This window comes from Giraffa tippelskirchi, chromosome 9, assembly GCF_054371585.1.
Source record: "Giraffa tippelskirchi isolate mGirTip1 chromosome 9, T2T-mGirTip1v1.2.pri, whole genome shotgun sequence".
In the NCBI taxonomy this organism is placed as follows: Eukaryota; Metazoa; Chordata; class Mammalia; order Artiodactyla; family Giraffidae; genus Giraffa; species Giraffa tippelskirchi.
This window is the reverse complement of record NC_137283.1, coordinates 12,680,472-12,696,281: the sequence shown is the minus strand read 5'-3', so window position 1 is coordinate 12,696,281 and position 15,810 is coordinate 12,680,472. Positions and strand designations below refer to the sequence as shown.

The following is a 15,810-nucleotide window of genomic DNA, read 5'->3' as shown; positions in this document are numbered from 1 at the left end:
TGCTTGATTCACTAGCCGATTCACTTGGCCCCCACGATCCCAGACAAGCACAATGTTGCATGTCAAGCAAGGGCAGCTGGTTGCTGTCCACTGCGAGTGAGAATTCTCTGGTTTTAGATACAGCAGCGCCTTGCCTGCCTCATTTCCTTCCCACGCCCAATTCTGGCTTGGTGTGGGGAAACCTCACAGGCCCACTGAACAAGTCTGTGTAGGCAATCTAATGAGCTTGATTTTTCCTAACTGCCCATTCCTTTCGCTGGAGCCCAGCTGGTGACAGAAGGCACACAGACGGCTGTTAGCATTCTGTACGTCTCAAGTTATTTTGGTTAAGCGTATCTGATTGGGACTAGGACTGTTCCTTCCCTAAGATGAGAGCCACCCTCTTTCTAGGGTGGTTCAGAGAACAGCTCGTGAGTTCCTAGACAGGAAGGGGGCACCCCCAACCCCCAGGTTTTCCTCTGCCTCCTGTGGGGCCAAGATCGAAGGGCAGAGGACATTGTTGCTATAGCAGCAGTCTACTCAGGCTGTGCCTCAATCAACCAAAGGTCAATCTCCCATTGGCGTCACCAAAACCTCTACCGAGTGTAGAGGTTCAGGGACAAATCTACTAGTCCTCTACCCGCTCGTTTTCATTTTGCACTGTCAAAGTACAGACCACTAAAAATCTGCAGATCACAACCTTCCCACACACGAGGCACAAGGAGGTACCACTTGGTTCGGTACTTTAGCTACGTAGCTGCGTCTGTAGGACGTCTTCTCCCACTTGTTCCACAATACCACCTCATCCCTTTCGCAGACAAGTGTTGCAGCCCTTGAAGCAGACAAGAACATTGAGCTTTGCTCTTAGGTGTATCTCTAAGGCTCCCTGTCTGACAGCTTCCCCACTTGAGCGGACATTGACTGGTTTCAGTAAAACTGTAGAAATGTGTAGCTATCTCTATTGTATTGCTCAAAGACAAGAAGGGTACATGATACTGTTCTCGCTCTAAGGATGAGGACTGCCCTATAGGTGACAAGTCCAAGCCATGTATCTGGGGCTCACAGGCTGAAGGATCAGGCCAAGAGCTTACCTCTGGGGAAACAGTTTAACAAGGTTTCCCTTATCCGCCTATGTTCCTGTTCAATCTCAACAGACAATCCTTTCCCCTGCACCCCCTCGGATCTCCCTAGCTGAAGCAACACTTCAGTGTGTTAATGTGTCTACTCTATTGTTTTGTTTCCCCAGCACCTCTCCATGTGAGATGGAATGGCTACAAAATGTTACCGGTAGAAAAGTGAAGATTTCTCAAATTAGAAAATTCTCCCATGCCTCTCGACCTTCTTGGTCAAATTGCTGTTTTTCAGGAATGAGCTTACCAAATTTGGCACCGTTTCCTCGTGTACGCACTTCTCAATATTCCCAGTCTCTCTTGCTTAGAGGTAGGATGGGGTGAGAAAGTCACAAAACCTATCAAGTATCCTCCAGAGGTAAACTGTGGGGGCTGATTTTATTTTCCAAAAGCAGTACCATCAAAACAGGAGCAAGAATTCAGCTGCAACAGAATGTAGTGACATTTTCCACATCATTATCCCACTGCATTTAGCTTAAAAGCATACATCCATCCAACAGTTCCCTCCTTATCTGTGATTTCCCTTTCTGCAGTTTATTACCTGTGGTCCAAAACAAAATTAGATGGAAAATTCTAGGGATAAATAATTCATAGGTTTAATACTGGGCACCGTGAGATGGAATCTCAATCTGCTCCATCTGGGCAAGACCTGATTCATCCCTTTCTCCAGCATATCCACACAGTATATGCTATTTACCCCTTAGTATAGGAAAAAATAGTGTATATAGGGTTTGATACTATCTGCAGTTTCAGATATCCACTTGGGGTCTTGGAATAGATACTCCTTGGATAAAGGGGTGACTACTGTAGATGCATTTCTCTGTCTTGGCTAAATGGTTTTAAGGACACAGCTTGTGAAAATGTTAGTTGCTCAGTCCCTTGAGCTCTGAGACTCTCTGGACTGTAGCCTGCCAGGCTGTCTGTCTGTGGAATTCTCCAGGCAAGAATATTGGAGTAGGTATCCATTCCCTTCTCCAGGGGATCGTCCCAACCCAGGGATTGAACCCGGTCTCCTGCATTGCAGGCGGATTCTTTACCATCTGAGCCACAAGGGAAGCTTTGTATAACTGAGCAAATAATGATGGCTCAATAAAAAAGGAGAAGTCTGGAACTCAAAAAGAGGATAAACAGCAGAAATCTCATAAATAAGAACCATTAATTCTCTTGTCAATAAAAAAGCAGAAGCCTGGAACTCAAAAAGAGGATAAACAGCAGGAATCTCGTAAATAAGAACCATTAATTCTCTTATTTCTCACAATACTCCCAGTCCCCATGCACTATTACCTGTGGTTCTTACTTCTTCTACTGAAATAAGTATCAAACCAGGATTTAGTGGAAGAACGTGACTTCTCTGGTTGGAAGCCCTTGGCTGGCACCCCAACTCTGTCACTTTCTAGCCCTCTAGGGAAGTTAACCCCAACCCCAATGTCTTTCTTCATCTGGAGAACAGTAGTACCACCCACCCACACTTGCAAGGCAGCACCTCTGACTAAATTTATGTCAGAAACCTACTTTATTGTCTGGCACTTAGAGACAGACTCATGTGGCATCCCAGTAACATAACCAATAAAAGAACCAAAAGAATTCTATGTGCTAATACTTAAGTTTAAACTGTTTCATTTTCTTCTCAAAAATTTAACAGTACTTTCTGATAAATTCTTGGTTTTGACTGAGTTTATATTGTTTCTACTCTTATTTTTAGGTCAGTGAGTAAAGAACAAAAATTACATGTAACAAAGGTTCTCCTCTAGCTTTAACAGCATCTGAAATTAATCAGAAAGAATAAACAAAATGAGAAGGCCAATGATGAAAGACAAACTATAGGTGTACATTACTTGCTTAGATTTGGGAGCCTAACTGCTCACAAAAGGACTCATAGATATTTTTTTTTATTGTTAAGCTGCAACATACATGGTTTAATACAACAAAAAAACATTTAATCAAGTGAAAAGTAATAAACTGAACAATAAACAAATAAACACTCAAAACAAAATATTTTCCATTGGAAACATGTTAAGATGAATACGGGGTTTCATTACCATCTTACTGCAATTTTCTTATGTGTTACTAGCCTACATACCCCATGTTTTCTGTAATCATGCAGATGTGAATGGAAGTTTGAATGATTAAATAAATGAAAAGTCCATTTACTGCAGAGAATCATTTCACAAGGCAGCCAAACTGGGTCAGAGAACAAAATTATTCAAGAAATTCTCCACGTATTTAGGTTCATTTTAGAACCCATGAACCTTAAGCTGTTCCTCCTTGACAATGCCAACCTGCAAAATAAAATTTAGCAGAATCACTAACATATAAATTCATTCCTAAGAAATCAGAGCAGTCATTAAATAAGTACAACTAATGTGCTTCATCCACATGATTTTTTACTGAAGAGGATAAAGTTATAATTCATGTCACCCTTAAATACAATGTCAGAAGCAATCTCAAGTTTGTACATAAAGCACCCAATCACTCACCTCCAAGAGAAACTGGCAAATGTTTTTTCTTTGGTCACCTTGAAGCTGAATAACCTCTCCGTACTCCGGATGTTCAATCACAGTACCATTACAGGCAAATTTCTGGAGAAGTAGATTCAACATAACTGAATCAAATAACAATGATATTTTATTTTCATCCTAAGATTGCCTAGATGTTAATTAAGAGTGCGAATACAGTTTCCTTGGGTCCAATCATTTTCACCTGCACTGACAGTCAAGTCAAGGTGTGGACCATAATCCTACTTGGAGGTGTCCTTCAATAACTACATTTTACTCTCTTCTTCCTAACACCTTTACCTTTTTGAAAGCTTTCACAAGTTTCTTTTTGTCATAATCATCCGCAATGCCCTGAACAGTAGTCAGTGTCTTCCTGCCGTTCCGTTGCTGGATTCTTATATGAATGTAATCCTCAGTCCCTGCCGGGAGTAAGTCGTCACCCTTAGTTGCATCAGCAAAGGGGTCTGCAAAGGGAATACAAAAAAATCCAAAGCAGGAAAATATCTTTTAGTTAGTAATTTCCAGATATATGGTTCGCTACAACCTAGACACTCAGCAAAGAAGGTTCTAGTGCCTCTGCTTTTTTTCTGCAGGTGGGGATGGGAGGGTGTCATAAGCGTAGATTATTAATGAAACCGCTAAGGTACTCTCACAAAACGCGATTTTAAACAGGTATGCCCACCAATACCGGAAGAGAAAAACGCTTACAAGTGGACACTGTTATCGTTAAACATAATCCTGAGTTTTTAAGACCTTAATTTTATAGCCACTATAAAAAATGTGCGTCATCTCGATTACATTCTGATGACAACAAAGATTCACAGATACCTCCTAATCATTTAACAGTAACTCTGCCTGGAAAAAAAGATGCACATATCTCAATCAAGAGTACTACACGTAGAGAACTGGACCACTACCCTATAACAGATCAGAGGCCTGACCCGCCGCATCTTCTGCTAAATGCCCCCGAGAGCCGCTCACAAAACAGCCCCGACCGCTAATGGACGCCGATACCCCGGCGCGGGCCGGCGTCCCCCTGGCCAGCAGCTGGGCAGGTCTGGGGGCGGCACAGGGTCTCAGAGGTGGCAGGAGGCAGAAGCGAGGCGCAGGCCGGTCCGGGAGCGGGCAGGGGGCGGCACAGGGTCCGCGGCCGGGACTCCGGGGGCCGTCTTCAGGGAGGGGGTCGCCAGGGGCCCAGTCGCCATCTTCTGGGCGCCGAGACAAAGCCCCACTCGGGGGTGCGGGGAGGGCGACCGGGGGCCCTGCGAGGCAGGGAGCGGACGAGCGGCCCCGCCGGGGGCGGGCAGCGGCGGCTGGACAGCCGAGAGGCGCGCGGAGGACGCGGCGGGCGGGGGGAGGCAGCGGGGCGACCCGCTCTTACCGAAAGATTGGAGGTTCTGGATAGTGGACATGCGATACTAGTGTGAGGCCGGTATGGGGATAAAATTCCTGCGGGGCCCGCCCGGATCACCGTGTCAGGAGGCTGCAGTGGCGAAAAAACGGAAATAAATACGGAGTCGCTTGGCCCCGGGGCTGGGATGCGGCTTGAGCGGCGGCGGCGGCGGCGGAAGCCGGGAGGAGGCAGGAAGAGGCGAAGGAGGAGGCGGAGGAAGAGGCGGCGGCAACGGATGCGAAGACGCGAAAGAAGAGGCGGCGCTGCGGCTTCTCCCACAAAATGGCCGACGGAGACTATTTAGCCGCGCCCGCCGCCCCCCCACGTGACCCGCCCGCGCCGAGCACTCTGGGACTTGTAGTTTTCTCGAGGCAAGACAGTCCGGAAAGCCTGGAACGGGTGGGCTTCCGGGACCTCAATTCCCAGCAGGGGGTGCGCCCCCCAGCGCCGGGTGGCTGGGCAGGGAAGGGTTTAGCGGGCTGCGGATCTGTCTGGGTAGAACCCTCGTTGTCTAGAGCTGTCCTCCCCGCTCTCTCTCACACTCTCCCTTGGCTCGTCTTTTCTCGCTGTAGGGTGGCAGCGCGGAAGGGTCGGTGCTGGCGGGGCCGGGGGAGGGGAGGCGGCTAATCTCCATCAGTAACCCTCGAGGCCCTGGGTAATGTAAGTAAAATCGGGGTACAGGAGCAAACCAAGGCCCAAGTCCCGGCTTTCGACTCGATGGCCTCCCCTTATCACCTCCCATCTCCATCTCCCACCTCGTCCGGTTGCAGGAACCCTGTTAGTTCCTACCAGGAGTCGAGGTGGGGGCCTCCTACCCAGGATTGTGCTGTCTCCCGAGTGTCTACCACGGTGATTCTCAAACTCTCAAACTCTAGCGTACATCTCCCCGAGGGCTTAAAATACAGATTAATAGACGCCGGAGTTTCAGTTTTAGGACTTCTGGGGTGTGACCCGAGAATTTGCGTATTTAACAAGCTGACAGGAGATGCTAATTCTACTGATCTGAAACCTCGCTTCAAAACCACTGCCCAGCTTCACCAAAGGCCTGGCATCCAGTGGGAGTCATGTATATTCCCCAGGTCTACCGAATGCACCAGAAAATCAACCTGTCAGCTTGACATAGAACCTTGAACACAAAGGTTAATTGACAGAGTCAGACACCAGAACAGTAATATCTTCCTATCAAGCTATAAACAGAAAAACAAACCTGTGACTATGGGAATGGGCTCACCCAGTCAGGTGCTCAACTGTAAAACTTGGTTGGCCATATGGAAGCAAAGAGATAGACTGAAAGTCAGGGATTCTTAACCTTGTTTTGTGCCATGGCAGTCTTGTGAAGCCTATGGACCCATTCTCAGAATAATCCTTTTAAGTGCGTGAAATAAAAAATGTTGGATTACAAAGGAAACAATATATTGAAATTAAAACCAATACATTAATAACATAGTATTGCTTCTTTACTAATGCCTTAATTGAGAAGATGTAGTAGCAGCACTCACAAAGGCTGGATTTTCAAAAAGGTGACAAATATTTTGAGATATCTGTAAGCATCAGAAGCGTAATTTGAAAATATCAGTGACTACTACTGGTGCAAAGTTACAGATCCTTCAGATACTACTTTGATGTTGCCAGCATTCATAATGAAGCAAAGGCTAACTTGTTTAGAGATTAGTGAGAATGTAGGGGGAGTCTTATTTTCCATCCAGTTTTAGGAATCCACTCTCCTTCCCACCCACCCTCAGTTTTAGCTGTGGATCAACAATCTGCAGACTCCAGTTTAGGAACCTGGATTTAGTCATCTTTTGTGATTAACTATGATAATATATAATAATTTGTGATTAATATGATATATAATCGTAAATGGATAACTTACTATTATAAAAAATAATAGTAAATGGATAATTTATTGAGTATATACTATTTGCCTGTTGTAAGCTTTATACACAGTATATTAATCTTCATAGCCATTCTATAATATAGTTATTCCTCTGTTTATACTTATGTAGAAATGGAGGCTTTCATGGGTTAAACAATTTGCCTGAAGAATCAAATCTGCAACTCTCAGAAATCTGAACTGCATTTTAGGGCTTTTAGTCCTGATTTAAATGAATGACACTTTTATTATCCAAACTAAAGTGTAAAGTGTTAGAACTGGTTCAAAAATAAGGAGAAGCAAAACATTTTTTGTTGTTCATCTGTTGATTATTTCTACAGTGGCTTTCTAGTTTTGAACCTTTATCAGTGTGCTTTAAAGTAATTTTTAATACTTATTTGGATGAAATTTCAGAATAAACAATGCATAACCATTTCTGTTTTCTTTCTTTGTTACTAGACATCTCAAACTATCTTATATTACATTTTTTCTTAGAAGGAGCCAAGAGTGGTCCGGTCAAGAAAAAAATAACAAACATAGAGAAGTCAAAAAAAGATCCAGAAATCTTGGGGTTTTCATGGTCATTACCTGTGTCAGGAGAGCGCATACTTTCTTGGACCTACTGTTTACATCAGAGATCCCCAGGAGCTCAGAAATCAAAGCCAACTATGAATTCAGGTCAGATACAATTGTAATGATAGTCTGGAAAACTCTTGTGACTCTAGTCATCATTCTGACTTTGTGTTTAGACCTGACCTGTCCAGTACAGGAACCACTAACCACGTGTGGCTGTTGAACCCTTGCAGTGTATCTGCTGCAAATTGTGATGTGCTCTCACTCTACTAAAGTACACATTTGGAAAACCTAAATTGTCTCAATTTCACCTGTTTCTTTTTAGAATGTGGCTACTAGAAAATGTAATACTGCATATGGCTCACATACTATTTCTATTGGACAGCACTGGTTTAGAGTGAAAGAATTTGACCTATATGTAAAGTTATAAAAGGAACAAATTAAAGCACTTAAAATCTATTGTTTTTATTAATAGCTCTAAACAATATCAGCCTAGTTTAAGGTGATTATTTCCTGCCTTATTTCCAAAGGGAGTTTAGATCACTTGCAGAGAACAGTAGTATTGACTAAAGGAATCAGGGAAGATTTTTTTTTTTAATGTTAGAATAGTTGAGAAATAAAAGCCCCCAAAGCTAGAGAGAAACCTCAGATCTGGCTTTAAACTTATAGTGGTTAAGACAAAGAGAAAATCAGCTAGAAAATTCGTACACCTACAGGATGAAAACATACCAGTTGTGCAGGAGGAATGACTTTGCCTGGCTTTGAGCCACAGGCGGTGTTTTTCTTGGGCTCTCATAAAGGGGACACTGTGATGTAGTGGACAGTGTCTGCAGTAGTCTGCCTACCATGAAGACAATGGTGGGTTTTATGCAGCTGCTTCTCCTATCAGCCAGTCATGAAGAGATGCTAACAGGTGAGGACCTCGGGTCCTTGTCCATCCAGAGGTTGCTGGTTGCAGCGGCCTCGTGATGATGTGGCGCTCAGGTTTTCTGCTTCAGTGAGCGTAACTGACCATCTGCCTCAGCTGCTGCGCTCTGAATTCAGTATCGCTGAGGTTACCCCTCCCACCAGCTGTTCCTGGTGACTCAACAAGGATCCTAAGCCAGGCTGGTTCTTGAGAAATGTGGGACTCCTTATGTAGGAGGACCTAGACCTAGTGTGTAGGTCAGGAAAAGTCACTTTACAACCTCAGCTTATTATCGTGAACACTTGATTGTTATATTAGCAGTGTGTGATACAAAGGAAATGCTTGAAAACATTATCAGTTAAGACATTTAATTCTTTTTTTGTCATTGAAGATAGTAGAATTGTGTTAGAGCAGAACTCACTATTATGAGTATTTGCATAGGCCAAAAGTAAAATCACATCTCCAGAAACCTACTTAACTTGCAGTGGGAATTTGAATGATAAATCATTGTAATTAATAGTAATAATCAAGAGTTATGCTATCATTAAAGAGAAGGGAATAGTAATTCGCTCAAAATGGCTAGCTTGTTATCTTCACTATCAAAAGATCCCTAATAATGTCAGAAAATATATGTTTTGGGGAAGAATAAATTCAGCACTGAGCAATATGGGTATGTCATCAACAGATTAGACATTTCTTTCCTCCTAAAGGAAATAAAAACAAATTAGTTGATGGAGGAAATGCTGAAACATAGCTTCACTGGATTATTAAAGATTACAAAACATCTTTAAAATTCTGATATTATGGGCCTGAAATCCTATATTTTGGCAAAATAATAAGCAAGAAGAAGACAAAGGCATTTTTCAAAATGTTTAAAAACTCAGAAAGTTTACTCCCATGGACAGTATTGATGACACACTCCAGAAAAATTAAAACTCAAAGGAGAGAAAGATGGAATAAAAGAACATAGGTCCATAAAGAAATCAGTTAAAATTATGGTTATGTCTAAATCATATTGGTATGTAATGAGGGTGAAATAATTTATGGGTGATTTTTAGAAGAATGGAAATTTCATGCTTTTTTCAATCCAACAAAAAGTAAGAAAATGTAGAAAAGAGCAGCAAGAAATCATATAGTAAATTTAAAACATTAAATCATAATAAAGATGTTAAAAGTACGTAATTACCAGCAATCACAAGCATGAATGTTATATTTTTCTGTTAACTAAAAATGGCTGCAAAACGTTACCTAGTTGCTATTTATGATACATTTTTTTTTTTTTTTATGAGAAGCCTTTTAATCAAAAACTGCTGTGAAACTGGGGCAGACAGGGAGCAAAACAAGGGGCAGAGGATGCCCTGGTGGAGGCAGAACAGGAGGCAACAAGCTTGGCCACAGCTCGTCAGCCCTGGAGGTAACAGCTGCTCCTCTTGCCGGAAGATACTGGGCTCAACTTCAAAGGATCCGGAACTTGTCAACCTGGTACTGCATGGAGGCAAGTTGCTCCTTAAGGTCGTCTGTTTCTCTGTGTAGCACCAGACACCGAGGACAGCCCTGCCTTGCAGGTGGCTGCTGCCGCCTTTTCGGTCTTGGGGGATGGTCAGTTGGTTCGCGGTCACCTGAGGCGCCAGGCCCTCTGGGCATGACTTCTCCCTTGTTCATGGCCACGGGCTCTGAGTTTTCTGAATCCTGCCCGCCTCTGATGTTGACGTTGGTGCTGCTGGGTTCTCCTTGATGCACCCGTGGACAAGACGCCGGTGCCCTGTCAGTGGTCAGTCGGCCCTTTGGGAAGGGGTCTCTATTTGGGTCGTTGTCTTCTCCGGACACCGCCATTGCTGCCACCAACTCCCGTGCCCGCCTAGCCATGGATTTCTTCCAAGCGCCGGTTTGCTTGGATTCTTTGGCTCCCGAAGGGACCAAGGCATACTTCTTGGACCTCTCAAGCAGCGGGATGCCGGAGACTGGGGGGAAGGTGACCGGATCCAGGGGAGTGGCCGAGATTCCCTGCTCCCAGGAAGGGAAGATTCTCCCCGGGGCAAGTTTGGAGACGCCCCTGAGGGATTTCTTCTCCTGGACCCCCTTCCTCCTAGGACTGGGCCGCGGTAGGCTGCCTGTAGTGGCAGCTGCAGTAGCTGATGCTACTGCTACTCTCGGGTACCTGGGCAGGCTGACCCCCTTCTCCTTGAGCATGCTCTGCAATTTCTTAGAGGGAGAGATGTCCCCCTGCTCTGCATAGCCCTGCCTGACCTGCGTTTCCACAACCGAGATTAATCCTCGCAGAGCCGAGGACTGGCAAGTGCCTGGCACGTTAAGGAGATTCTCCCTGCCTTGGACTTTTGAGTGTCTGGGTGTGTCCCCGGGGCCCTTGTGGCTGTTGAGCTTGGCCTGTCCTCCGTCTTTGCCATAAATGCTCACCCTCATCAGCTCTATCTCACTGAACTCATCAGAGGACTCGGAGTCTGACAGCAGCCCGGCTGGGCTTTCTGAGGGGGGCCGCTGGCGATCCACAGCCACCTTCAACCTACTCTTACTGCCTCTCTTAGGGTTTCCCCCGGCCCGGCCCGCCTCGAGCCCGCCAACCTCGAGAGGGCTGGCCTCAGCCTGTGCCTCTTCCCCAACCCTCTGGGCGGCCAAGCCTCGACTGCCGGGTCGCTCCTCGAGGTCCCACAAGGGAGACCCTTCGCCGACCATACATTTAAAGTCAAATGACAGAGACCGAAAAAGTTATTGCAAGCAAGTGCTAGTTGAAAAGCAGCGTATAACAATATTACTATTGAGAAAAATGAATTCAAGAATGACATTAAGCAGGACAAAGAAGAAGGGTTCATCTGGGTCATAGTTATATTGGACCAAGAATATGAGTCACAAACTTTTATATTCCTTACAACTTGGCAAAATGCATATGAGGCAAAAAAAGAAAAATATTGAGAAATTGACGAATTTGCAGTCATAATGGAATACAGTAACACATTTGTTTCAGAAACAAAAATTAAGATAGAGATACATTTAATAATATAATGAATATGTTTGGCACAATAGATAACATGTAAAACTTGTACGCAGTGCAAAGCATGCCAACTGTATTGAAACACCCAGGACACCCAATGTCCATCAACTGATGAATGAACAAGCAACATTTTGCATATCCATAAATGGAATATATTCATCCAAAAAAGGAATTATGCATGCTACAATATGGATGAACTTTGAAAACATGAGGCTAAATGAAAGAAGCCAGCCACAGAAGACCACATCCTGCGTGACGCCTCTTAGGTGAATTGTCTAAAATTGGCCAAGCTATAGAGACAAAGTAGATTAGTTGTTGCCTAGGACTGGGGATGCATTTGAGGGGAAATGGGTAGTTGCAGCTACGGAGTATGCAGTTTCTTTTTTGAGTTAATGAGAATGTTCTAGAATTGATTATTGTAGTTTAGTCACTGAGTCGTGTCTGACTGTGCAACCCATGGACTGCAGCACACCAGGTTTCCTTGTCTTTCACTGTCTCCCGGAGTTTGCTCAAACTCATGTCCATTGAGTCAGTGATGCTATCCAACCATCTCATCCTCTGCTGCCCCCCTTCTCCTCCTGCCCTTAATCTTTCCCAGAATTAGAGTGTTTTACAATAAATTGGCTCTTTGAATCAGCTGGCTGAAGTATTGGAGCTTCAGCATCAGTCCTTTCAATGAATATTCAGGGTTGATTTCCTTTAGAATTGACTGGTTTGATCTCCTTGTTGTCTAAGGGACTCTCAGGAGTCTTCTCCAGCACCACAGATTGAAAGCATCCGTTCTTCAGCACCCAACTGATTATGATGATGGGTAAATTGTATGGGATGTGAATTATATCTCAATAAAATGGTGGTAAAAAAATGGGATACAAGAAAGTAAAAAGGTTTTTCTGATTCATTGTCAATGTAGTAAATAAAATATTATCAAATCAAGTCAGCACTATACCCGAAAGAATAGTATTAACCCAGATATGCCAAGATGACCAATCATAAGTAAGTATATTTTAATAATATACTTCAGAATTTAATATACAAAACTTTAAATAGAGGGTTTTGCCATCCTGTAGGAGCACAGAGAAATGTTCACCAGCCAGGAGCTGAGGCATTCTTCACACCTCAAGTCATTAACAAATCAAAATGACAGACTTACAAAACAGACTCAACCAAGACCATTCCCAAGAGTTGCATTTTAGTCAGTAGGGTCAAAGGGGGGTTGGGACATGGAGAAGGGGAATGGAGATCTGGTGATACTCAAATAGAATTGATAGAGACTTCCTGTCTCTCAGAGGAGATGAAACCCGTTAACAGTATGGGAAAAAAATAGACACCATAGCGGTAAGTCAGCTAGGTTCAAAAAAGCCTCTTTGGAAAGGTGCATGGTATCATTTCATTGAGCTTTAACTTGTAGGTACAGGCCCGATCTGACCTACCACGCTGTGAAGAGACTGATCTCTCCCTTTCTCAACACACTGACCAATGAAAGCACATGAGCTCTATGGTCATGTGAAGATGAAAACAAAGTAGATTTTCGTTGATTACCTGGCTCTATTCTCCAAAGACACTGCCCCTCCTGCCCCTCAATGAGGGGAGAGCCAGGACCACAGCGTGGGAGTTAAGGCTGCATGTTACATGAGCTCATACAATTTCTGGAAGTGGCATGACACAGGTTGTTGCTGCTTCTTTCAAGGATAGACCAGTGACCTTTCCAAGTCTCAAATTTATGCCGATGCTTTCAATGTAATAATAGCTTGCATGAATTCTTAGTTCACTTTAATATGAGGGCAACTTAATCGATTGTATTACTCTTTTAACTGAGCCATTGGTTATTTTTTTTTTTTTTTATAAATTTATTTATTTTAGTTGGGGGCTAATTACTTTACAATATTGTAATAGTTTTTGCCATACATTGACATGAATCAGCCATGGGTTTACATGTGATCCCCTTCCTGGACCCCCCACCCACCTCCCTCCCCATCCCATCCTTCTGGATCATCCCATTGCCCCGGCCCTGAGCCCTTGTCACATGCATCGGACATGGAATGGTGTTCTGTTTCACATATGATAATATACATGTTTCAATGCTATTCTCCCAGAATGTCCCACCCTCACCTTCTCCATCAGAGTCCATAAAATTGTTCCATGCATCTGTGTCTCTTATTCTGTCTCGCATATAGGGTTATCGTTACCATCTTTCAAATTCCATATATATGCATTAGTATACTGTATTGGTGTTTTTCTTTCTGGCTTACTTCACTCTGTATAATGGGCTCCAGTTTCATCCATCTCAGTAGAACCGATTCAAATGTATTTTTTTTAATGGCTGAGTAATATTCCATTGTGTATATGTACCACAGCTTCCTTATCCATTCGTCTGCTGATGGACATCTAGGTTGCTTCCATGTCCTGGCTATTGTAAACAGTGCTGCGATGAACATTGGGGTACACGCGTCTCTTTCAATTCTGGTTTTTTTTAATATTCAATATTCCCATATCATAATCTGCCCATCATGGTATGTAATCCTAGAACAACCATGTCCTTATGTCATAGGGCTGCCCAAGGCTCTGGTAACAGCTACACTGAGATATCAACCTGTAGCACCATGTCCTTATAAAATCTTATTTAATTGATATCATACACTTCATATTTTGTCAGTTTCTCGGGTCTATGGTTTCAAGACTTTTGAGTTTAATCACCTTTATTGAAAACATTTTCTTTATTTAGTGAATTTACAAGGCTGGAAACAATCTCAACCAAGATTCAGTTTCTTTCTTTATTCCTTTTTCTTTTTTTGGACAGGATTGTATCTCATATAAGCAAAGAAAAAAGAAATATTCATGTGGCAATATAGTAATAGCTTGCACCTACCAAGTGTGCAATATGTACCAGGTTAGGGCTAAATGCTTTCCACACAATACTTGTGTTTTCCTGAGCCCCATTTTAAATTCTGGACCACAAATCCCACATGGGCGTTCACTGTCACAGTCCTTACGGCACTTACTCAGATGTTTTCCTTTTTCTCTCTGCAATGATGATTTCATACATTGGTCTTCTCAAACCCGAATTCCTTCCCCCATGTTCCTTCTCAGCTGATGACCCTGCTTGTACTTTACTAAGACTATAGAAGCAATCAGATGGAAACAAACACCAGCCACCAAATCTCCAAATCTCACTGCGTTTGTCCCTGTGCTCTTTGCCTTGCCAACTTGTTACTCTGGTTGAGCATCCCTGTTTTCCTCTTTCAGGGATGTTGCTCCTGGAATTATCCACCTCTCCCTCTTGCATCTATAATGTCTCTCTCTCTATAGATTTAGTTCCACCAGGATGCAAATATGCTCTAGAATCTTATGTCTTAATAGACAAAAACAAAAATTCCTTTGACACATATTCTTTTCTTGCCAGGACCCATTTCTCTCCTCTTCCAAAGAGTTGTCTAAGGTCACTGTCTCTGCTTGTTCATGATTCATCTCTCCTTAACTCCTCCGCACAGGCTTCCGTCTCCATTGCTATGCTGAGATCATCCATGCCCAAGTGTGCTTGACCCCATATTGCCAACCCAATGCTGTCTCACTGTTTCTGACTTGGTCCTTTTTGCAGCATTTGACAGCATGAACTACTCTTTTCTTTTCTTGGCTGCCGTGACTTCATCGTCTCTTGCTTTTCTTCCATATCATTGGTCATGCTATTTCCAACTGCTTTGCTGACTCCTTCTCTGCTCAAACTGTGTCAGTGTGTTTATTAAGATAAGAGGAGAAATCAGGAGATGATATGTTGAAAGTCAAGGAAAGGAAGTTGCATCCCAAAGGCTGGGTTATGAGTGGTTGTCACCAGCTGAGGACAGCTGAGCCCGGTAGACTGGCAACCTCCTAGCTGCATTCAGTGGCATCATGGTGTCAGGATGAGGGGACAGAGCTGAAGTAGATGAGCTAACTATTTCCAAACATTCATGCAACCAGGGAGGATCTCAGATCCCCTCCACTTAGGTTACACTGGTTATCATAAGTTAACTGGCAAGGAGGGAATGCATTAGAACTTCCCCTTGAGTTAAGAAAAACAGACATGGAGAGGAAGTTATTCTGCATCAAAAGCATCTGTAAAGAGGGGAAACAAAGATGGACAGTTATGTAAACAAAGCCATTTAACTTTGAGAAATGGATAGGACACGGAAAGAGGGTGAGGAAATAGATTAAATGAAAGAAAATCTACTCTTGAGTTCAGCTCACCTCAATTCCCTTTGAATATCAGACATCTTTAATAATAATTCTTTTTGACAGAAACTTGAGAATTTGCAGAGCTGTCAGTGCAGCAATGAGTTGGGAGGGCAGTGTCATTGTTTCTTGGAGTATAATTCCAAGATAAATAAAAGGACCCCAGGCAGTGTAACAGACAGCATCCTCAATAGCATTTTTTTCCTGGTAATTGCCTAAAGGGGTTCCATGTGGCTTTTGCTTACAG

The 15,810-nt window shown here is 43.4% G+C and overlaps 2 protein-coding genes across 7 annotated transcripts in view; one reads left to right on the top strand and one right to left on the bottom strand.

Moving 5' to 3' along the window:
• LOC145520641 (uncharacterized) overlaps window positions 1–15,810 on the top strand; it is a 279,274-nt gene that overhangs the window by 136,505 nt on the left and 126,959 nt on the right. Inside the window, exon 7 of one of the 6 annotated variants that reach the window (XR_014064684.1) lies at window positions 7,366–7,902. The exons of 2 other annotated variants lie outside the window; for them this stretch is intronic. Coding sequence is in view for 1 of the 4 variants with exons in the window: in XM_081527641.1 (XP_081383767.1) it covers window positions 7,366–7,548 (183 nt within the window). In the remaining 3 variants the exon portion in view is untranslated. Of the gene's footprint in view, window positions 1–1,225; window positions 2,915–7,365; window positions 7,903–15,810 lie in introns of those variants that run through there. 3 more of the 6 variants (XR_014064686.1, XR_014064685.1, XM_081527641.1) reach the window with 3 other exon arrangements.
• On the bottom strand, window positions 1,469–5,295 carry EIF1B (eukaryotic translation initiation factor 1B). The gene is made up of 4 exons (XM_081527642.1): window positions 4,986–5,295; window positions 3,905–4,068; window positions 3,587–3,688; window positions 1,469–3,388 (listed from the first exon to the last, which is right to left on the bottom strand). The coding sequence occupies exons 1-4, from the start codon at window positions 5,014–5,016 to the stop codon at window positions 3,344–3,346; spliced, it is 342 nt and encodes a 113-aa protein (XP_081383768.1). The 5' UTR covers window positions 5,017–5,295; the 3' UTR covers window positions 1,469–3,343.